We start from the raw sequence: 24,317 nt of genomic DNA, 5'->3' as shown, positions 1-24,317 counted from the left end.
CATAAGGAGTCTGAGGAGTAAGAATAGCCTCTTTTTATAAACTTTCCTTTCTGCTAAGATATCAGATGTTGTGATAAAGAAGGAAATTCTTCTTCATTATTCAGGAAAGTATATTTACTTTTGTTTTTTCATCGGCCTTTAGTGGTATAACCACGACCTTTGCCTCTCTGAGAGGTACTCATGACCCCTGTAAAAATTCTCGCGTTAGAAAATCTAGCAAATAATTAAAATCACCTTTGATATATTCAATCTCAAAATCCAAAGGCAGACAGATCAGCTTGTCATCCAGCAAAAATCTGTTTGGATGCAATATTCTTAATGTCTTTTTGTAACACATGTTTAGCAGCACTACAGTCAATTCGAACCAAGAATTTTTTATTTAATAAATCATCTTGGAATTTATGAATACATTTTACAAGAGAAAGAATTTTTTGTTTTATAGTAGAATAATTAACCTGGACGTTCTTCCAAGTTCCAGAAGTAAAACGGATTAATTTTTCTTTACTAGTAAGAGGGTTCTTCTGTTTTAAGATATCACTATGGCAGCTTAAATTGAGGTTAGTGTAATTTTAGGTGAGGAAATGTCTTACAATTATATTTAATTGTTTTTTCCCTAGAGGATGTGAGTAAGGGATAGCCCCAGTATGTTTAAGGAACACGGTAGCTGGGTTAAACTCGAGAGGGACTACTTGCAAAAGGTCGGATAACGACCACAAGACCGTCTGCCGGTTTTTTGAAGTACTACTGTCTCTTCCTTTCCAGTTTTATAAATAGTAACTTGCTAAAGATGAATATTAAGATTTTACTTGATCTCATACTTGATAATACAAGACTGTAGTTTTCTACCAGATCATTATTGTTTCTTTTTATTTGTAATAGTAACTCTGGGACGTCACCCAAGTCGTGTAGGGACTATAGTGCCACTTTAAGCAGGATATGTGTTTTCAGGCCAATTTCTCCCGTATCTTAAAACACAAGAACCCTCTTACTAGTAAAAAGAAGAATTAATCCGCTTTACCTCTAGAACTTGGAAGAAGGCTCAGGTTAATTATTTTGCTATAAAACAAGAAATTCTTTCTCTTGTAAAATGTATTCATAAATTTCAAGATGATTTATTAAATAAAAAATTCTTTGTTCGAATTGATTGTAGTGCTGCTAAACAGGTGTTGCAAAAAGACATTAAAAATATTGCATCCAAACAGATTTTTACAAAATGGCAAGCTGATCTGCTCTGCCTTTGATTTTGAGATTGAATATATCAAAGGTGATTTTAATTCTTTGCCAGATTTTCTAACGCGAGAATTTTACATAGGGTCATGAATACTTCTCAAAAAGGCAGAGGGGGTAATGGTTATAACACTAAAGGACGAGGAAAAAATAAAGAAAAATATACTTTCCTTAATAATGAAAAAGAATTTCCTTTTTTATATGTTATCTCAGCAGAAAAGAAAGTCTATGAAAGAGGTTGTTCTTACTCCTCAAACTCTTTATGTCCCTAATAAAATGGCAGATCAAACAGTCATTTATCTTCAACCAGGTGATATTTTGATATTTATCTTCAACAAAGTGGATGTCTGATCCTTGGGAAATTCAGCGAAGATATTTTGATATTGACGGTAAACATAGAGATTTATCTAAGGCTATGAGGAAATTTTATGAGGAAAACCTATGAGGAAATTTTATCTAAGGCTACTTCTACGGTGGAAATTTCCCACACTGGTCAGAAGCCTGATGCTGAATATAGTCCTATTGTTTATAACAAGGCTATATTCAAGAGATTTATCTCTTACAATGAATAGGGTCTAGATCCCAACAAATGCAAAAAGTCAAATTTGACAATCATATATTATAATTATTGGGATTATATTTCGGCTTGTACTAATACATTTTTATATCAAAATATTCACCGGAAACACTCATGGTTTATTAAACTCTGTCCTCAGTCAATTAATACTAATTACCCTTATTGGATTTTTCAATGGTGGGAATGTTTTGGTCCTGAACTATAAATTCTCCCTAAAAAACTTTTAGACATTTTTCTAAAATGGATAGAATACTATCCTCAATTAAAGGGGAAAGCAAAGATTCTCTTGAGATTACCCATTCTTAATCTTTTATACCTTATATGGTATACCTTGGATTTTTAAATGGGATTTTAAATGTTAATATAATCACCTCCGAGTTCCAGTTCTCAAAAGAAAATTCTATTTCCGATGGTGGATCACGTTTCCAACAGACGAAGCTATTATTAGCATTGAGAATGATTTAAAATCATTCATTGAACAGACTTCAAGAAACAATCTTTCAGAAATGATGATTCAGGGAATCATTTTGAAATTATGAAGAATCTAATTCGATTCTAGAATCCTAATGTTTCCGAGAGCCAAATTACTGACTTATGTATGGAAAAACTCGAGTCATTTTATGACTTCATTCAAGCCACCTTCAAGTGCTAAGTCATCCTCTAGCACTAAGGATAAGTCACCTCCAGAAAATACAATATTGTCCTCTCAGCAAGTTAAGTTGATGTCTCTATGACCTCTAATAATAGTCAGCAAGAGGCAAATCAATTTGCTTGCCTAGCAGGAGAATGTCAGCCAGAGGAAGATTTGGGTGACAATTTTAATCTTACTAAAGTCCTCACCCAGATTTATCGAGTTTCCTCTAATCCTCCAAAGGAACCTACTAAAGATACTATGATACTATATGGGACATTTTTCAAAAGGCATATAAGGCACAACAGGAGATTAAGACTACTTCCTCTAAAACATAAGGAGGGATAAGGACAATAATTTCTAGCACAGTAAGATAAGGCCTTCTGCACAATAATACTTCTTATTGGCAAACATAATTAGTGCCTATGGCCCATGAAGCAGACATAAAGCCGCATTATTCACAAAAGTTAAAAGGTGAATAGTTAAGACGCATTATTTTGCTCAAGATAAGGATTTTTATCCTTTACAGTAGAAATAAAAGACAATAATGTTTTGTCAAGGTGGCCTGCCGACTGCAACTATTTCAGCACATGTAGCCAACTTCTTGTGCGGACTTCAAATTATGTTTTGAAATTTGACTACTATAAAGGGATATCTCACCCTTGTTGAGGGATATCTTTCATTTCCAGCTCTAATTTTCTTTAGTATCGAGTGTGCTCTCTTTTCCCTCTGTAACATATTTTCACCCATATAATAAAAATCAGTTTGTTTTAAGAGTGTTCTTGCTGCTGACTGATTTTTCCGCAATTATCAAGTGTTTTTACCTAATCTCTTTTCTCTTTTTGGTATATATATATATATATATATTAAGAGAAAATTAATAAATATTTACAAAAAGTAAAGCAAATCGATTAACAGCAATATAAACTTCAAACTGGAATTTTATTTATGAAGGTGGAAGATTGTATAGAGAGGGAGGAAAGAGAGCACTCAATACAAAAGTTTGAAATGAAAACTAAACAAACTCTATCCTCAACAAGGGTGAGGGTGGTAAGGAAGAAAATAGAGAGGCAGGTGTGATGGCTAGAAAAAAAAATGTCTGTACCTGTTTGAGTAAGGGTGGTGAGGGAGAAAATAGATAGGCAGATGTGGCAGTCAGAAAAAGTATTTGTACTTGGTGAGGGGGGAAATAAAGGGGCAGTTGGTGAAAATAGGGTTGGTCTGGTTGTTGGAGTTTGTACTCGTTCGTGTGAAGTAGTTAGGAAGGGGGGATGATACGCCGAGGGAGTCTAGGTGGTCTTTGGGAAGAGATGGGGGTTGGCGGTGGAATAAAAAGCAAGAGAAACTTTCCAACCTCTTGGCAAATGTGGAGGAGAATGGGAGGTGGGGGAAACAAGGGATGCGCTTCTGGAACTATTTATGTCCTATTTTTCGGAATCGTTACTTGATATGGAGTTTGAGTGCTCAGAAGAGGAGGTTGGGGGAATTTTTTTGTTGTCAATGAAGCCGACAATTTTGTTATGGAATGTTAGTTTTTTTTTGGTTGGTGTGGGGGATTTAAGGAAAGAGGAGTTGGATTGGGAGAATGAGAAGGGAGTGGAAGGTTGGATTTCTTATGATATAAGAGTCAAAGTGGGATAGTATGGACAAACGAAAGGTGATGCAACTTTGGGGGAAGGGAAGGGTAATGTGGTCTTTCCCCTTGTTCCTTCGTTGCGGATATGCGGGTGTATAATTTCTTTATGGAATAAGGAGGTGCTAGAGAGGACCTTTTCTGTTAGTCCTCGTGGGTAGGAAAAGGACCAACAATGATGTTTTTCTAACTAATGTCTATGGGCCTGTGGACTACCCTTCAGGATGCTTTTTGGCTGAGTTGGAAGATGTGAAGGGATGCAAGATTTTAATAGTAACACATATGTCCATACCAAATAAGAAACCAGATTAAGAGTTGAGCTAAATGAAGAGTAAAATTATATTAATTCTAATGGAGAAGAAAGTTGAGAGAGAAACAAGAGTTTGGCTTAGTTAGTTTCGGCCTTCTCTCTCACTTCTTTTATAGGAAAATAGTCTGTTTACAATATGAAAAGCCTATATAATGACTATCTAGTGCCCCACCTATCTAATGACTAACAAAGAACTCTAACATGAAGAAATAATCAAATTAATAAAGGTTGTTTTCAATAGAATGGGGACTCATTAAACGGTTTCCATTGGCAGTCCGTGTCTGGATCTGCATTAAATACAGTTCAGCTATCGGAATCAGTCATTTGAAGTTTGAACTGTAACAGTGCTTAAGCATGTAATGAATCCAATGCAACGTATGAGCTCTTTCCCTAGACGTTATGTTTATTTCCTCTATTTTTCCCCTAGTCTTATTTATTAATTTTTCACGTTTTCTTTGCCATCTCTTTTTTCCCTTATTTTTATCGGTAATATTTGAACTTTTTGTGAAAAAGGCCTTGGTACAACAATTTCTTTACATTTGGATCTAACGTGGTACTGGTATAACATATTGATTAGAGTCTATGTTCCTATCAGATATGAGGAAAATCTTTCCATTTGAGTTCTTCCACTTGGGAGGTGATGAGGTTAATACAGGTTAGTTGTATTTGCAGAGTTTACTTACCTTTTATCTGTGGTAGCAATATGTTTCTTACTTTAAATTCTCAAATCAATCGTTCAAGGGAACATCTAAGAAGATTATTTACAATACCATTGGATGTAGATATTATTATGTTGTATTGGCACATAGTGCAAGCATGGTGGGGTTGCTTAGAGTAATATTATTGCTAGTATAAATAACTACCGGGGTCCACAATTGGTTTCCTTGAACCAGTGACTAGCGTTGTCTGATTGTTAATCAGGTTGTCTTTGGAACATGGATTTGGTTAGAGAACTCCATTATTGTGCTCTCTTTTATTTTTTCGATTTCTAGATACCATACAAGGTTTTGTTTTTTCTAAGAAATCTTACTATTTGTGAGGGTACTAGGTGAGATAGACTATTTGCTCTCTTTTCTTCTTGCTAAACTTGTTGCTTCAGCTAGTACATTTGTCCTTAGGTACTCTACTAAAGTACAACACGTGTCATATCTTGACACATGTTATCATGTTCTAGAATTGCCTACGTAGCTAGATACATCTTTTACTACTTGCCTTGAAATTTTTAGAAAGATATAAACTGCTCTATGGAGCACAAATGTGTATTACTTTTTTTAACACCTCCTCAATGCGCTTTATTTTACTCCAAGCATGTTTTGTAGTACTTCAAATTTAAGTCTTGCTAACACCTTGGTTAAGATATCTGCAAGTTGCTTGTCTATCCTATAGTACTTAAGCTCGATCTTCCTTTACCTAATACTTCATGTATGAAGTGATGTTTCCTAGCAATGTGTCTTGTCCTGTTGTGAGATACTGAATATTTTGCTTTTGCGATAACAAACTTGTTGTCACAGAATATTTATGTAGCTCCATTTTGACGCTCCCTCGTATCTTTCAAAATTATTCTTAGCCATATTGCTTGGCTTGCTGAGGCTGCTGCTGCTATCTATTCTGCTTCATGTGTTACTTATGGTTCTGCAGACCCCCAAGTCAGATACACTATGGAGCAGCAAAGAGATTATTAAAAAACTTACAAGGTACGATGGAGTATCAGAGTATGGTATATGGTATAATCCTAGTTTGTATATGGATACACCGACAGTGACCAAGCTGGATCAGTTGACGATATGAAAAGCACTTCAGAGTATACATTCTTGTTAGGGTATGTTCTCGTGGGGGCTTCTAAGAAATAAGAAATCATCGCGCAATCATCAACAAAAGTTGATACATAGCTATAGCAGGCTCAGCAAGCCAAGCAATATGGCTAAGAAGAATTTTCAAAGACATGGGCGAGCGTCAAAATAGAGCTACAAAACTATTCTGTTTGCAACAAGTATGCTATTGCAATAGCAAAAAACCAATGTCTCGTAACAAGACAAGACACATAACTATCAAACATCACTTCATACGTGAAGTATCAAGGAAAGGGAAGATAGAGTTTAACTACTGCAAGACAGGCGAGCAAGTTGCATATATCTTTACTAAGGTGTGAACAAGACCTAAAACTGAAGTATTACAAATTGAAGTACTACAAAGCATGCTTGGTGTAACACAAAAGAGCATTAAGGAGGAGTGTTGAAAAAATAATGCATGTTTGTTCTTTCTTGAGAAATTCGTATCTTTCTAAAAATATCAAGGCATGTAGTGCTAGAAATATCTAGCTATGTAGGCAATTTTAGAACATGATAACATGTGTCAAGATATGTGACAGCTGTTAGGCTCTATTTTAGTATCTAGCTAGGGATGTACTAGCTTAAGTGAAAAGTGTAGCTAGAAATGTTAGAGAGACTTGGTGAAATCGGTTCACAAGGAGCCTATAAATAGGCATTGTGTACCTCACTTTGTACTTGAGCCAAAAGAGCTAAAAGCTAATAAAACTTACTACTATTGCCTATATTTTATTCTCCTCCATACACTACTTGTTTACTATTATCCACCTAGTCTATCCCTATATGAACAGTGTACTCTTCGTACTTTTCCACTCAAGTATAGTGAAACATCACTAACGTCTTGTCTCACCTATACCCTCACAAATACTAACATTGCAAATTCCTCCATGAATTTATATTTTTTTGACAATTGATTTAGCACTATTGAAAAATTGAAATTGTAAGATACCGTTTTATGAATTTATTCCATGAAATAAGCTGGTATTGGAGAGAATTGAATGGACAAACAGGATTTCCTACCCAAATCCAACATTTGCGAAAAGGTTTTGTTGTTTCAAAATTGCGCGATAATCTGTTTATTGGAAGTATATAACATCTGTTACTGTCTTGTCATTATCAATAAGAAAACTCTTGCAATTATAACTTATTTGAAATTTGACAAGAGAGGGGACAAATGAGAAGGAAAAAATCTGTAACATTGATTTGGTACCAGGGTAAAGTATATGTCAATTTTTAGACTACAATAAAGGTCATGGCAATGAAAAGTCGTGCAACAAATTCCCTGGATTTTTTTCTAACGTCAAATTTGCAAAGCATTTGAATTTGAAGCTATCATGGTTGTTCAAATTAAACCATTAGAGTTACCTGTTTAAGTATTTATTATCCTGTGCATGCATGGATGTCCTCTTAGTACGTATCTTAATTAGTCTTGGCCTACAATGTGTATTTTATTTTATTTATTTATTTATTTTCACTATGGTAAAACTGGTCTATGTTTGCCAGATTGTTGGAAGTCAACTCCACACGTGAATCAATGGTATGTCCCTCTTCATTAGTAATGCTGGGATTTAGAAGTGCTTTCTTGCAAATGTCATTTTGGTATATTGCTAAGTAACATGGACACTTCATATTCTTTAAAAAAAAAATCCTTGTCGATCTCAGGCACATGGACACGTTTGTGTATACGATTTTAAACTGGGGTTTCTTCTAAAACCTAGAAGACCAAGACAATAATCTAGTAACATGGTTTCAACTTGATATGCCACTTTCATAGCTATTTATTTGTAAGGAGGCACTTTGGAAAGCTCTTCAGCCCAAGCATTGTGTAGCTAGAGAATAGTATTAGTTTGCATTTTAATTAGCTGTGTCCCCATGTTCTACTTTATATAGACGCCGTGTCGAACACTCCGTATCTGTATCGGACGCCGACACTCGTATCGATGTCAATGTAACTTAGGTATATTTGGTTTCAACTTACCGTGAAAAGTATGTGAGAAGTCCTGCCAAAGGAACTGTTTGATCGAATAGAAGTCCTCCCCAGGAATGTAATGATTTTTGTTATTTTTCTCTTTCAGATTCATCTCTGACACATTAGTCAAATTGCTAAAAATATTTTTCATTTCTCAGTAAGTGCTTTGCTAATCTCTCTCTTCTTCACTCTCCAAAACCCTTTGCCTTTTGGAGGCTGATTGAATATTTGGGAGAAAGCTAGCTATCTTTCTTTTGTAGAGTTATAATGGCCGTTCAATTGTAACCTATGTTGTCTGGGCCGAGGTGAGGTGCAATGTGTTTGTTAAAGTTCTAAGGGACATATCCAGAGGAGCTATATGGTGCAAGCCCCCGAGGGAGATGTCCCCGCATGACTTATTTCGTTAGGGCCGGTAGACCGACTGTTTTTTAGGAAGTTTCTGTCATTGTTAACTCTTATTTTCATGGCCATATCCTCTTTTTTCTCTCTTTTCTCTCCAAACTTTTTCTAACAACAATACAATTTTTACTGCGTTAAATTTCTCAACTAGTGCCTTGGGCCGCCTTAGCACTGCTTAGGAACATCTTTGACAACGACCTACCACTATTTTCACTAAAATTACCACATTGGCCGCCAGTGCACCTTGGTAGTGTTGGCACCACCTTTGACAGCATATTTTATTATGCAAACTGATCTATTTAAGAAACCCCTTGACTAGTCATTCCGATGCCTTTGATATTTATGTCTTATTGAATTTACAGTCTCCCTCCGTCTCTCCCCACCCCAAAAAAAAAAAAAACCAAAAGATCTTATACACACAGGGGACTATAGGACCCTTTCAAAAACAATAAAAGAGACTGTGTATACAATAAAAACATAGAACTTCTTGTAGCTGAAGGCATCCATGTCTTGATACGTGGGAAAGTTGTTAACACGAACTCCTTCGATTACTTAGTCAATTTGATAATTTGACATGATTGTAGTCATCAATGTATTTTGTTTTTAACTGACTCCAGGCTTCTTGAGCACAACATGACTGCCAAAGATGCATATCAATACTTTGTATTAAGAGGTCAAGAGATAGCTATTGCTAGAAGTTGGACTCCTGTAAACTGGTATGTGTTAATTTTTCTATAGTAATTATCAAATATTTTTCTCGCTTTACTCTTGATGTCGCCTGACCCTTATTTTAGGAATCCATTTACTCTGCTTCTTCGAGTGTGTTTTTTTTTCCACCCTACTTCTTCAGTCAATTAAAGATAAAAAATCATTGTCTCGCACTAAGAAAGTCTATAAAAATTATGTGTATGTGCAAACTCTGACAATGCAGTAAAATTGTATGTTTGTTATTCCTTAAAGAGAATCAAACAAAGATGGGGCCGTTACTAATAGGTACCTCTCTCATATAAATATGGGGAGGGATAGATCTTACTGGAAAGAAGCGGGCGAGGGAGTGGGATGGGGGCAGATGTTTTAAAACTTACCAATGTTTATAATGATCGGGGGATTATGTATATATAAATGAAAATTGGTGAAAAATAAAATTCTATTAAACTTGGGCACCCAATTCGAAACCAATTGGAAATGAGTGGAGAGGCCCAGGAGCTCATATACTGTTATGCAAGGGTTTCAATGTCCCGTGCGGGACTATATTGAACATCTCAACATGCTCCCTCACATCTGGTGCTACTTTAGCCTAACGTCGACAAGCAAGTGTGACTATCAATTTGAGAGAAATACTGGAGATGAGTGGTTAATATGGAATGGGAGAGAGAAGGATGGACTATGATTATTTGATGGAAGGAGAATTACATATTTGGAGAAAGTGTATGTAGAAACCTAAGCAGTTAAAATCGAATTTAATCGGTGAGTAATCGTGGTCAAGCGATATTATATTTTCCGATTTCTCAATCATTACTCAGTTGGCGGTTTATTCGGTGATCTTCGGTGATTGAACACCGATTTTCTCGGGCAAATGAGCAAAACTCACCGATATTATCTTTCTTTTTTGCTCGGTAAAAAGTGATATTCCATTAGTAAAATAAAAGTAGGTTGAGAAGGCCTACATTACAAGAGAACAACTGAAAAATAAATATTTAAGCGATGAAACAAAACATAAGAAGAAGAAAAACAAAAACCCCGGACATACACTATCACCCCCATGTCTAAAAATAAAGATGATCCCATCTAGCAACAAAAGACTCAAAGAAGCATCCTCTAAACTTTTTGAAGACTTTAGACTACCGAAATAACAAAGCTTTTATCGAGAGAATTGTCTTCTTAAGCGAAATAGAGATGCCATCAAACCGATATTATCGGAACCCAACAATTATCAACTTCCGATTCTAGGTCGTTGCAGAAAAACTCCTTTTTGTACCTGTACCATCTTCATTTAGAAGTAGAATTTAGAAGATGAAATTGAACTGGTGGTGAGCATCTTGCTGTTGCACTTGTAGTCGCAGGGAAGAACAAAATTTTATCTTCATCTTTTGTAAAGTTGAGACTATTCGTGCTATTTGGGTTGAGATATTACAGATTAGGGAAATTTTTGGGCTTAAAATTATTTGGATGTGCTTCTGGTTTTGAAGGTAATAGTTGAGAACGAAGAGAGAAGTAAGCGATAAAGGTGAAGGAGAATATAATATTTAAAGAAATAACTAAAATAGACTAGATGGTTGGTATTCCTTTCTTCCTGTTTATGACTCATCGATTTTTGTGGTGAGTTCTCTCTTTCTTTACTTAGTGTGTTACCTTTTTAGCAAAAAGAGAAAGCACTTGAAATGGTCAGCAGTGATTAAGAGAGATGTTTTGTTTTTTGTCTGTGAAGTAGGTAAGCTAGTGATATGTTTTGCTATTTTATAATTTGGAGGTATAAATAATTGTTTATGTATATAATAATATAAAACTGATTAACCAATCGCATCCCGCTCCTAGACCGATTACTTCCGAAAACCAATTTTAACTGCTTAGGTAGAAACATGAGGTTAAAGGGTTAGGTGGGTAGGTTGGAGTTAGTAAAAGCATTTGAAGTCAAAGTCAAACAGACAACTTTTCAGTAAAGCAGTATTTCAATAAAGAAGACAATATAATAGCATAAAACTTTTGAAAAGAAACCACAGAGATCCCACTTCAATGAGAGAAAAGTTCACGGTTCTTTTGACATTGAGTTGCGGATCTGTGGGTTTAGGAGCGTGGATGATACACTATTCTCATTTAGCAGATCTAGAGCTGGAGCTCCATGCATTATGATCTAAAGCTGGAGCTCCATGCATTATTAACGAGTCTGGCAATTAAAGGATATAGCCTCTTTGTTACAGCACTCCCTTAGAGCCACTCCATAAAAAAGAACTGGACCTACACTTCAGCACTTAGTATTTGTGGATATACCCTCTTCACTGTGAAGATCATCCTCAGAAAAGATCAACTCATTTGAATGTGTATGACATTATCAAATTTTGTGTATGACATTTGAAGTTTTTAGGATTAATCTAACAGTCTACAAATTTTCAGTTTTTTCATATTGCTCGACATTCAAACGAGCTAATTTTTTTTCGTGAGGCTGAAATTCCTACTGGGGTACTTCCACAAGACAGGATTGTACACAGGGAGTGGTTAAAGTAATAGGGTTTGTGATGTGGACATGAGTCAAGTCAAGCCCATGGGTCACATAGGCGAGCCCCCATATAATTTAGTCGGTCTAATTTGATTTGTTTTAATTAGTAGTAGCCACGTGTCTTATTCCTATTGGCTTTGTTTTGTTGTCAGTTAGTATAAATAAGAGCTTGTAATTAGGGTTCATTGGTAGTTGTTTTGTTTGAGAATTTATGAGATTCAATAAAAGAGAGACTTTTAGGGTTTTTTTATTTGTTTTGAATTAAAGTGTAGATATTGCTAAATTGTTGCTTCTTCCAAATTTTTTAAATCTACATTATTTGGTATCGGAGCACGAATCGCTCTTTTGGGAAAAAGAAAAGATTCAATTTTTCTAAGAATCCGGGAAAAGGTTTGATATTTCTTAGGAAAGATTTCATTTTTATGGATTTTGTCAAGAAGTAGGGTTTTCATTTGTTTTATTTTGGCATGGCATACTTGTATCCATATGTCGTTTCTTACCAACCATGTTTTCAAAATCCATATGCATATCCTTCTGTATTTTCATATGTGCAACCTAATGCATATTCTTACTCTTATCCCAACCCTCTTCCAATATATATATACCCCACCAATTCCAACGATAGTCGCACGGTATTTTCAAGATTATGTTAGCAACATGTTTGAGAAAGTGTCTGAACCAACTATTCAACAACTGATTTGATTGAAGCGTGCAATGGAAAAGTTTTAAATTTAATAGAATCGCTAAAAATATCAAGCACGATCTTGTTGAAGTTGTAGATTGACAGAAAAGTCTCAAGGAAAAAGAAGAATTTGATTATTTTTTTAGCATGTTTGATGAAGACAAAGATGAGACAACCCGAACAAAATTTCAAAACTTGGAAGTTTATGGTATTGCTGATTTCTATTCAATTTTTGGAGATGAAGTTGTTTGTGAAACTTCTTACAAATTTGCTAATTTAGAGATTGCATCTATTGATCTGTGTTGGGAGGTGATTGAGGAGCAAGTTGAAGTTTTTGTCTCTGCAAAAGTCTTACCCATAGATCAAAAGTCTGAGTTTCTGATTTTATATTTGAAGACTTCTTTTGGTGCCCGGGAGATTATTTATCCTACATGTGAATTCAATATGGGTGGGTTTTGTTAAACACTATGATGCGCATGTTTCTGCAGTAATACAATTCCTTCATCTTTCAAGTTCAATGTCTAGGGCGACTTGGTGTAATATTTTTTTTTACTCACTACAAGGGTAAAACTTCGTGGACAAATTCTTCTCAAAACTGGGAGGGTGATGTGTGATGATTTGGAGACGATTGTGTGGATTCTTGAAACTTCAAAATTCGAGACGAATTCTTTCAACATGGGAGAATGATGTGGACATGAGTCAAGTCAAAGTCATGTCAAGCCCATGGGTCGCATAGGCGAGCCCCCATATAATTTAGTTGGTCCAATTTGATTTGTTTTAATTAGTAGTGGCCACATGTCTTATTCCTATTGGTTTTGCTTTGTTGTCAGTTAGTATAAATAAGGGCTTGTAATTAGGGTTCATTGGTAGTTGTTTTGTTTGAGAATTTATGAGATTCAATAAAAGATAGTTGTGTTATTGAGAATATTTCAAAGAGAAATAAAGATTTGTTTTAGTTTTAGTTGTTTTGTTTAATTCAAGAGTAGATTATGATAAATTGAAGTTTCCTTGCCAGTTTAATCTACATCAGTTTGCATCCAAAAAATTTGGGTCGAAGTGATTTCCCCGATCCCCTAATAGACCATCCGCAAGCAGCATGGGGACACACCTAGGCCTGTGGACGCCCTTGAGAAATTGTTCCGTAAATAAAAAAGAACTCTAACAAATGCAAAGTAGTGTTGCTCACTCACTCTATCTACGTCCCCTCACTTTTTAAATTAATAATGTTACTGTTTTACAGATAAAAGAAAAAATAAATATAATTATTTGAAACTTGAGACTCTAGGAGAGATGCTAGAGCATGGCTATTTTGATTGTTTAAATTTATGTGTATCTTTATATGTAGAAATATATTGGAAGGATTGGATGTGAGGAAGAATATTCTTACATGCTCTCACTCTTGCTTAGGTCACTCTACCCCAATTCCGATTTCTAGGTGCATCCTGCCTATGTTCTATCCCCCCGGCCTCCTCTCTCATATTAAGTAGAATTTGCCCCTCTACATAAGTTTGAGCTTATGGAGAAATTGGCAATTTGACAAATTTGTTTATATATGTGATGCATTACAGTTGTGAAAGTCTCATTACAGCTCTGCTACTCTGGTGCAACAACTAACACAAAAAGTTAAATCATTAAATTTTTACTATAGATCTGAACCTTGTCATCTGATATCAGGGAAGAGACTTTCAATACGTTCAAGGAAAACCTTAACCCAAGGACCGTGGTGCATAATTGGTTAGTTTTCTGAGGCCACCTCTTATAATTCAATTACTTCGAAGTACTCTCAAGTGTTACAGTATTAAGGTTAAGGAAACAAATTGTTATCTATCTATCTTTACAGGTTGGGTGGAGGGGTTTGCCCACAAGCTGTAGCAAAAGGTTTCAGATGCATTTTTAGCAATCAAGGTGTATGGTACCTTGATCATTTGGATGTCCCTTGGGAGGGTGTCTATAACAGTGACCCTTTGGAAGGAATAAATGACGTTTTAGAACAAAAACTTGTGCTTGGCGGAGAAGTTTGCATGTGGAGTGAGACAGCTGATCCCTCAGATGTTCAGCAAACAATATGGCCACGTGCTGCAGCTGCTTCAGGTGTGCATGTCATTTATTCAAATAACTATTGAGTGGTTATTTATTTGTAGTCAGTTTATATCACTCTGAACCAACCAAAAAACGGGAAGTTACTTGTAGACAGAATGAATAAATAGATGAAACGATAGCTTAAGATTGTTTATAGTAATGACATGTAGTGAGTTTGTGTATTTTACTATTGGCAGTTCTCGATGTTTATCCGATTCTAACGGGAAGTTCACACTTCACATCTACTCGCTCAAGATTTTCCCATGGACATCTTACGGACCTATATTCGCTCTCGAGCCCAAAACAAGACTGTTAAATTGTTAATACATAGGGTTCCATTTATACTTGGGGCCCTACCTTCTTTGGTCATTTGTCATTATCTGTCTAGATTTTACGTCGTTCAGATAATTTGTAGTCCTCATTATGAGTTTTCTTTCTTCTGCTGCTGAAGGATATTTTTCCTTTGTATTACCTTTGGTATTAGCGACCTCATATTCTCAGGAGATCCAAGTCCGGAAAGAAAAATTCATAAGATCTACCCATTTGGGCACCTTATTAAAAAAGTTCCCTCACTCGATTGTGACTGTTCAAGTTCTGGCCAGAGATATTCTATTTACCAAGGCTGCAAGCTGCAGTCGTTTGACGACCCAACCTACGAGCAGACACCTAATGCATTCCACATATTGAACAGGGTTCTATGGTCGGTCTGTGATCCCTGGGATCTAAGAAGCAGTGTTGCACGTTTTAGTTACAACCTAGGAAGCACGGATACCCGATCACGACGGGATCACGAGGACACGGCATTTTTCAAAAATATAGGACACGGATACGTCATGGACACGCTTTTGAATATAATATATATATATATATATATATATATATATATATATATATATATATATATATATATATATTTTTTTCACCAAATTCAAATTAAAATGGCAATTCTACTTCATAAAATGACCAATTCAAACACATTAAGCAGCAATTTACATGTATAACTTGGATTCACTTCATCTTTCTTCTCTTGCATCTCTTCATAACTTAGATTTTATTTCACTTGTTTTTTTGTTGAAGTTCCAAAAAATTCTTGTATGTGTGAGATTATTGTCCCCCTCAAGTGTTGGAAATTAAAAATTAATTATAAAATCGGATACTCCAAATCGCGTTATCCGACACGTATCGGACGCGTATCGGGGCGTATCCATGTCAAATACGGATACTTCACCCTTAGGGACGTATCGGTGCTTCATAAGTTACAACACTACCACAGAATTTGAACTCGGTTTCTCTATAGAGTTAAACTCTAATTCCCCGTTACACTCGTGCTTTGAACATGAGGATGAAATTAAGAGTCTAAGGGACTGAGTTGTTGTCATCTTAACGTTCACTTGTTAGACTGAGCACTTCATTGTCGCTTTCTTTGTTTAAGTTCTCACCTTTCTTAAAGAAAAATTCATTATGTATCTCTCCTGTAATATAACTTATAAATCAACTTTGGACTCACTTTTTACCTAACAAGATGTTCCATTGTGCTTTAAAAAAATGGATCATTTCTTATCCGAGTTCTGCACACGGGTTCTTGTTGGTCAGATAAATATCTAAATGTATCAAATCATAAAAAATTGGAAGTTCATGGTACTGATAGGCATGAAAAGAAGTTAGGGTACCATTTAGGAATAAAAATGAAAGTTCATGGTACTAAATAGTTAAAAACTCTATTGAATTATTGATACGATATATAATTATCTTCATTTCTTTTTCTCTTTGCAGTAGGAAGTGGAGCGGAGAGAGAATTCTGCCGAAATATAAAGCGTGATGGTGTTGCCCGGCTAGAATACTTGGATGCTTGTTGACTCGGCGTGGAGTTAAAGCTCTCCGTAAAAATATGTATGCCCGGAGACCTCCAATTGGTTTTGGCTCATGCTATGATCAGTAACTATGGTGGTGCCCTGGTAAGTGCTTATTGGAAAAAAATTGTTTTTCTTACATTATGCAAACTTGAAAGTATATATAACCGCTTAGTAGCACCAAGTAAAGTCTTGATGGTATAATCTGGTAGTTGGAGTTATTTTGAGTGTATATGTTGGATAGGATGGAATAGTCACTATTTCTGTCCGTGAGGGCATGATTTATGCTAATTCGTTGAACATAAAATTGTAATATTGATGGGTAACCGGGTAAGGATTATTGTATTGTGATCAGTGCAAATGTGAAAGTGATGCATGAGCATGGAAGAAGATTACTTAATTTTATTAATTTTTTTTTTGAATGATAGCTATGGGGTTAGGCGGACCCCTACCTGCATTCCTTAATCAAAATCTTACATAGATTGTTCCTCTTGTATCCTCCTCAATGATTAGTAATAGCTACTTAGTAATAGCTACTTAATTTTATTAATTAGTAATAGCTACTTAGTACTTTCTATTATTTATGGAGGATTCAATTAGGAATAGGAATTAGGAGGTTTCCTATTTGGAATCCGATTAGATTTAGTAGTTGAGTTTATTATATAAAGATATCAAGGCCTTAATTGTTAGGGGGTTATTATTGATTATTAATTCTTTGTGAATTGTTCTTCATGTTTGAAATTTTAAACCCTAGTTTTAGGTGTTTCTTTATTAAATCTTATTGATGTTTATCAATTGTTGAACCTTTCGCCAACAAGATACATCAGAAAGATTTTGTATTTATTTTTGTATTCTTATTATTATTATTATTTTTACAACTTTCTCAAATAGGAAACCATTCTAAATCCTAATCCTAATTGAATTAAGAAACCAAATAAAATAGAAACTACTAATTAATTAATAATCCATGCTCATGCATCATACTCCTCGGCTTGAAATAAACTCGTCCTCGAGTTTGGAGTTATAAAAATCCATCAACGCACAAAAGCTCTTCATAGTCGTATACGTCACCCTCCCATAGTGGCAGAAAATTCAACCTCGAATTTTGCCCAAATATCAACTCAAATAAATAACATGGCACCAAAATATTGCTAGTACTCTTGTCGAGAAACACAACGGATAGTGGAAGTCACGAAAGAGACATTGAACTGCTTTGTAGGGGCAAGCAAAATCCTCCTCGAAATTGGATACATCTGGGACCCACATAATCGAGTAGAAAGTTTACGTAACTCACTACAATTCCCATATCTTGGAGATGACGGAAGTGGGGTATTAAAGATGACATGCAAATTAGCAATTTGAAAATCAATCCCATCTAGTTCATCTTTCTTAACTTCTTTCGTAATATTTTTTTTTGGCCCCGGTGAAAATTGCACCATTGTAGAATCCAATAGGGGTTTCTCCTCTTCAATTGATAATAATTGTTGACGAGAAGGGAATAGATGATGTTTTACAGCAGTATCATATGCTGAAAGTTGGTTGGATTTGTCCTCACTTACCAAGATACTATTCCTGAACCACATGATCTGCCTGGGATTTTGTATCATCTTCAGTTGGTGTAGAAGTAGAATCTTTTGAAGCATTCCTTGGATCATTCGGTTGGTGGTCAGTGTGTTTGTCTGTCATGGGATCAATGGCAACACAAGCTTGTCGTTCACGAGAGCTTATAGAGGCTGTGTTTCCTTTAAAAAAAAATCCCAAAAATCGATTGCCTCTTGATACCAAATTTGATGTATCTTGTTGGCGGAAGCTTCAACAATGGATGAACATCAATAAGATTTAATAAAACAAACACCTAAATCTATAGTTTAAACCTTCAAACATGAAGAACAATTCACAAAGATTATTATGAATTAATAATCAATAATAACCCCCTAACAATGAAGGCCTAGATGCCTTTATATAGAAAACAACTATTAAACCTAATTGGAAACCAAATAGAAACCATCCTAAATCCTAATCCTAATTGAATTAGGAAACCAAATAAAATAGAAACTACTAATTAATTAATAATCCATGCTCATGCATCATTATGCCTATAGCTTTAGCTCATGTCATCATACCCGGATAAGCGGGCTATAAAACATGTCATACCTTCGTCACACCATATGTCGTACGTGTCATGGATGGTGATCGGTTGTTGTGGTGGTTTTGTGTTCTGCTTTTCATTTCATCACTGATTTGAATTCAAAAAGTATAGCACTCCCTTGAACTTAAAACCACCTTGCCAAACAAAGTTAGATATTTTGGAGCTTACAATCTTTAAATTGTCTGTCTGTAGCATGTATACTGTAAATTTTTCTTCCATAGTCACACTTGCATTCTGTTACTTCGTTTTTTTTTACCAGCCACAATATTTTGTATACTTGTAGTTACATATTGTCAATAGTATGCCATCCGAGTGGGAGAGAATCTGAGTGCCCAGGTCTATACTTTTACTTTGATTATTCTCCACTTCTTTTGGTTTTTGTCATGTTTTTTCCCCTACTTTCAATATCGGTCCAATGTATCTTTTTCTATCTCAGAAAAAACTCAAAACCAAGGGAAATTTGTCATCAACTTTTGCAGCTATCGCCTAGCTGAAAATTGAATACTTTTCACATTCTTGTATACTTCAGTCTCTCCCAAGGACGGACCCACGCGTTTCCATAAAAGTAAAACTACTACTCCCATAACATATAACTTGGCCCACTATTCCAGCACTTATTATTTCGTAGTGAAAGTCCACTCATATTCAACATGTTGGATCCTTATTCCTTAGGACATCTCCAATCAGAGGTGTAAACTGTATAGAACCGTATATTGTAAAGTTTACACCCCAAGTGTCAAAAACTCTTTCCAATGGGGTGGTATATCTTAGGTAATATACTAGTAGTTAATAGAGGGGGTGGGGAATTCCCTATCCAGATATTAGTTGCTAAAACACTTAGGCGAGACTTTAGCCAATGACCGAACAAAAAAACTTTCGGACGTTTGACTCGTCACAACTCAAAATCAACAAAATCCAATAAACACTCTCAACCAATCTCAAAATCCATCAAACCACTGATTCAACAACTCAAATATCCCAATCACACCTCAAAACTTCACACTAATCAAAATTACGGAAATTGCCAATGAAATCATATATTCGAGTTGGAGTGAAATGAATTCAAAAGTATCAGACTGAAAATTAGTATTGAAAGAGAATCTTTTAGAGTGAAAGTGAACACTTTTCGGTGTTTTTGAACTCAATAAGCTCTAGATTCTTGTCTCAGAATGAAAATTAGTATTGAAAAAACAGTGAATTGATGAAAAACAGTGATTGATGATGATGATCAGTTGCAAATAGCTGTTGAAGAATGAGAGAGAGGGAGGTCGATCTGAAAAAATAAAAATAAAAACATAGAACAAGGAACAGAAATGGGTTGAGAAGCTGAGAAGAAGAAATGAAAAAGTGAGGTTGACTGACTAGAAACAAGACATGGGTGTTGACGTGGAAAAGGAGGGATGCCATTTTTAGTGGCGCTTCAAGACATCTTTCTCTCAAACGTCACTTTAACCAACGTCCGAAGTTTTAGAATACACACCGTACTAATTTTTAGTGGAGACTATCCAGTATGTATATTTTGGATGAATACATGAGGGGAGTTGTTCTTTACCTAGTGGCACCTACGTGGAAGTGTAATTTTACCCCCCAATTGGAGAATGGAGATGCCCTTCGAACTTTAACTTAGGATCACCAGTCCATCACACACCACTTCTTTACAATTGAAAGACAAACTTTACAATACTTACGTGAAGTCTCCAATTCTCTTTAGTCTATTTTCACCAGTTTCTCCATCCATTCATCTTCCATTTCTCATCTCCCTCTTATTTATGGCAGTTAATGTATTCATAAACGTGTATGGTACACAAAACTTGTATGGCTCTAGTGTTCTCAACTGTTCTTATTGATCGATGAAATTCATTTTGACTCGTTTGGTAATTGTTAATTGTTTTTGCCTATGAATTTTTTTAACTGAACATTTAAGTAATTTGTTTCGTTGTCAATTTCGACTTGAATACCCTAGTTAAAAAATCTGGGTCCCTCTCTTGATTTTTTTTTTTCCGCTCAAGATACTATCGAAGGTTTGGTCTACTAAGGAGCTCTCTCCCATTTTTGCAGCCTGCAGTATCTTGCCGTCGGCAAGAGTAGGCGTACAACCAAAAGGAGCTGGGATCTTCCAATGTTTATTGAAGGGATTTTGCTTCCAGTTCTTACTGGAAGAAAATATTTGTTTGGGAGGAAGCATGAAGTGATACTTGTACTTGGTCGTTGTGGACTAATTTATTTGGTCCTGTACGCTCAGATAAAATTGTCTTTGATTGCATGGCAATGGCATTCCTACTATTAGCAAAGAACATGAGTTCCTTCCTCTGTTAATTTAGTCTTTAAAAAGAATTAAGAGTGCCTACTAAAGGAATTCTACTTGTACCTTGAGTTGATTAGAATGTCCATCTAGGTAGATTAAAGAGACAGGTTAGTGCAGTTTATCCAATTGAAGCCTAATTAACTTGTAATTATCTGGACTACGCAGTGTCAGAAGTCACGAACCATTTCCTAAGCGTATGCAGCTTGCACTCCCCTCCTAAGCATATATATAACTCCTAAGCCTATTTTGAACGTTTATACTTTGTACTCCTACCCCCTCATCTCAGATTCCTGGCTCCTTCCTTGATTTGTTTTACTTTTTACATTCAGATCCTATAATTTTTTAACAGTTCAAATGAGACCACCCATGAACGATATCGATTGGAAGAATTTTCCAACGTAGTGACGCAAACGAATATAGACTATACACTATAGACATCAATAAATGAAAATTGGGCCACATGGCAAATCAGTGTTCGTCTTTGGTTTATTTTAAACTAGGTATAATCCGTGCTGTACGACACGGTTTGATATTCGGCGTTAATTATAGTGAATTGCATTTGCTTAGTATGTATTAATTGAAAGCCAGAATTGACTGACTAAAACTTGGCACTCAATTTATTCAAGGAAATCACTCGAGTAATTAGTGAGAACATATACCGAAAAAATCAAATTTCATGCTTAATAGTACTTTCGCAGGCAAGAACGGAATAAGAAGCGACAAAGTAGATAAAAGGTTCGGATCTGGTAATTTGAATCACTAACATTTAACTCACTATTGATAGCAGGCTAATACAAAAACACACAGAAACACACCCACACACATTGAGCTGGTACAAAAGTAGCACAACATAATCTTTCAAAATTCAAAATGAACAAAAAAGAAGAACAATACACAGTATATGTTGTTGGTATGTAAGCCTCAATTTATGTTGGCAGATCCAATGATTATGTATTCATCATCAACTGCAAGAAGATATTACCAATAAAGAAATTAACACCACTTGTTATTAGAAATGAAAGCACTAAAACTTAATAGTGCTGTACAAAGAGTTGACAAAAGAACTCTCTTTACAAATGAGCTTCAAGTTAACTGATTTGGAGAGTTTTCATGATTAATTTCGATTATAAAAGTTAGCAGGAGTTAAAAATGAATTTCTGGGTAATCAATAAACCTTCACTTACCTATCATCATCTTTGCATGAACATATATCATGAAACTCCGAAATTGCTTGATCTCTGTATAATCATGTCGAGTTTACGTTTGCTCAGGTGGGTACATACTCACCACTCTTCTTCAAGTCCCGATTCCCCAGACAGTTCAGAAGAATGTCAAATATTCCTTAGGCTTTGCTTGTATTCCCTTAGCTTCAAGAGCCTGAATAATGTCAATGTACATCATCTCCATTGTCCTCTTCTGTCAGTCTAAGATTCCCTGAACAATTTTAACTCCCTGGTATCCCTTCTGGCCACATTAGGACCACAACATAGACAATAAACCTTTCTCCAGCTTCAAATATTCCCATTTTTTGAGCTTTAAAATTGTGGTGTGAGCCAAGGTTGAATCTGACTACCAAATAACAGCCTCATACACCCAAATTTGTCGCGAGTTGGATTGGTGGAGGAAGCCAATACAAAATTATAGGATATACATAGTTAGACGAAAAATTTGTGGTCATCAGCAATTCTTTTGCAAAGACAATTCATAAAGCAAGAAACATTGTTACTAAGTTGTACTCTACAAAAGAAGTTAAAAGGGTCTAAGGGCGCAACTAATTCAGGGAAAGAAAGGTCACCCACAATCCGAAAAAGAGAGAAGAAAGCGGGAATATAATCACATATGCTATTTTTCATGATATAAATAACTTGTAGAAGCTTTTTAATGTCAAAGACCATCTAACTACCTATAAAACATGATGCAGTTTAGTTATGATGGGTCAAGTATGTTAATTCTTAAACATTTGAAACATTAGTCTATGAAAACAGTAAGTTCCTTCGCATTGCCTGGTAGAACTGGAAAACATCTATGAAAAACGAAGAACTAAAAGAAACAAAACACGTGTCACTTATATCAACTCCATTCACAATATGTGTTTTGAGTGGCAATTAAACAGATAGATACCTTGAGCTCGACGTCAACATAATCTCATCCAAGTTGTGTTGCTAAACAAAGTGCATCCAGTCGTGAAATTCGTCACTTTCATAATGACCACCATACCACTTGGGCCTGGAAAAAACACATCAAATATTAGCTCCGGCACATAGTAGACTAAACTATATATGACCTAAGAGGTCATTATATGTTAAGCATTGGAAAATCTTGTTATTGAGCTTCTTAATATAGTGGATGTTATTGAGCTTCTTAATATAGTGGAGGTGGAAGCACTGCTTGAAAATTATAGAGTCCACCAAGTAGGTCCAGAGTATTAACCTTTAGTCCAATTATCATTTTGGCATCATGTACATTCTGCAAGTTTTGTCACTTGGTACATTCTGCAAGTACAAACACAAACAGGGCTTATATCACGAAATTTCTCATTTTCTTTTTAACAGTGTAATGTATTTAGGAGAGTCCAACGCGAAGCCTAAAATATGATTTGTTCATCCAATGTTGGTAACAAAAACACACACACATTGAGCTGGTACAAAAGTAACACAACAAAATCTATGAAAACTCAAAAAGAACAAAAAAGATTAACAGTACGCAAAAAAGATTCTATGAACACAATCTATCGTAAAAATTGTGTTCATAGAATTTCTTTTGTAAAGACACAATTAAGAGTTCCTCAAGTATAAATGAATGCAACATCTGGTTGGCAAGTGAATTGAGTCATCACCACCCAGCACACAAACATTATGCACGCAAAAAAAAATCAAATGAAAATGCATTGATGTTTATAATTAAAACCTACACAAGAATAACAAAAGGTTAAATAGAAGACCTACATTGTTTTTCTTAAGACTTAATCATTTAAAAGTCTCAAATTATAGCTAAGCAAAGGAGGGTCAGTAGGCTCTTATATATATATAAACAATAGTTTGGTGCACAAAGTTTGGGAAAATATGTTGCATCTAAAATGTATCAAACGAAATTAATAAGTGAACCTACAATGACAGGGCCCTTAAATCACTCTAGAAGTTATAAGAGATAAGATGGCAACATGAAAGTTTGACCTTGTTATCGAATGTTGAACTTTCAGGTGGAGTTGTGCCTCTAGAGGTTGCTTGGGGATTATATGGTGGCACACTTGTGCTAGAAACCTATTTGGACCCGGGGAGGGTTTCTTTGTGCTAAATGAAGCAAAGATCAAAAGCGGTGGTGAAAGAGGCACCCTTTCTACAAATTTCTCATTCCGAGAACTGCTTTAAAAAATGCCTCTAGAGTAAGTGCATTGTTGTTATGTTTATATGGAATATGCTTTAAAAAATCAGACGGTTAAAATCAAAACCTTTAAAGGAAAGACATC

General features: G+C 35.4%; 1 protein-coding gene across 3 annotated transcripts in view; it reads left to right on the top strand.

Moving 5' to 3' along the window:
• Window positions 1–20,919, top strand: part of HEXO1 (beta-hexosaminidase 1) — a 36,572-nt gene extending 15,653 nt beyond the window's left edge. The window contains exons 10-16 of one of the 3 annotated variants that reach the window (XR_015206599.1): window positions 4,974–5,033; window positions 7,708–7,741; window positions 9,190–9,288; window positions 14,143–14,202; window positions 14,309–14,561; window positions 16,324–16,502; window positions 20,612–20,919. Coding sequence is in view for 1 of the 3 variants with exons in the window: in XM_086581145.1 (XP_086437271.1) it covers window positions 4,974–5,033; window positions 7,708–7,741; window positions 9,190–9,288; window positions 14,143–14,202; window positions 14,309–14,559; window positions 14,745–14,863 (623 nt within the window). In the remaining 2 variants the exon portion in view is untranslated. Of the gene's footprint in view, window positions 1–4,973; window positions 5,034–7,707; window positions 7,742–9,189; window positions 9,289–14,142; window positions 14,203–14,308; window positions 14,562–14,744; window positions 14,892–16,323; window positions 16,503–20,604 lie in introns of those variants that run through there. The other 2 variants (XR_015206598.1, XM_086581145.1) reach the window with 2 other exon arrangements.
• The last annotated feature ends 3,398 nt before the right edge of the window (window positions 20,920–24,317 follow it).

The sequence above is a fragment of the Coptis chinensis genome, chromosome 8 (genome assembly GCF_015680905.1).
Source record: "Coptis chinensis isolate HL-2020 chromosome 8, ASM1568090v1, whole genome shotgun sequence".
In the NCBI taxonomy this organism is placed as follows: domain Eukaryota; kingdom Viridiplantae; phylum Streptophyta; class Magnoliopsida; order Ranunculales; family Ranunculaceae; genus Coptis; species Coptis chinensis.
This window is presented reverse-complemented; position numbering and strand designations above follow the sequence as displayed.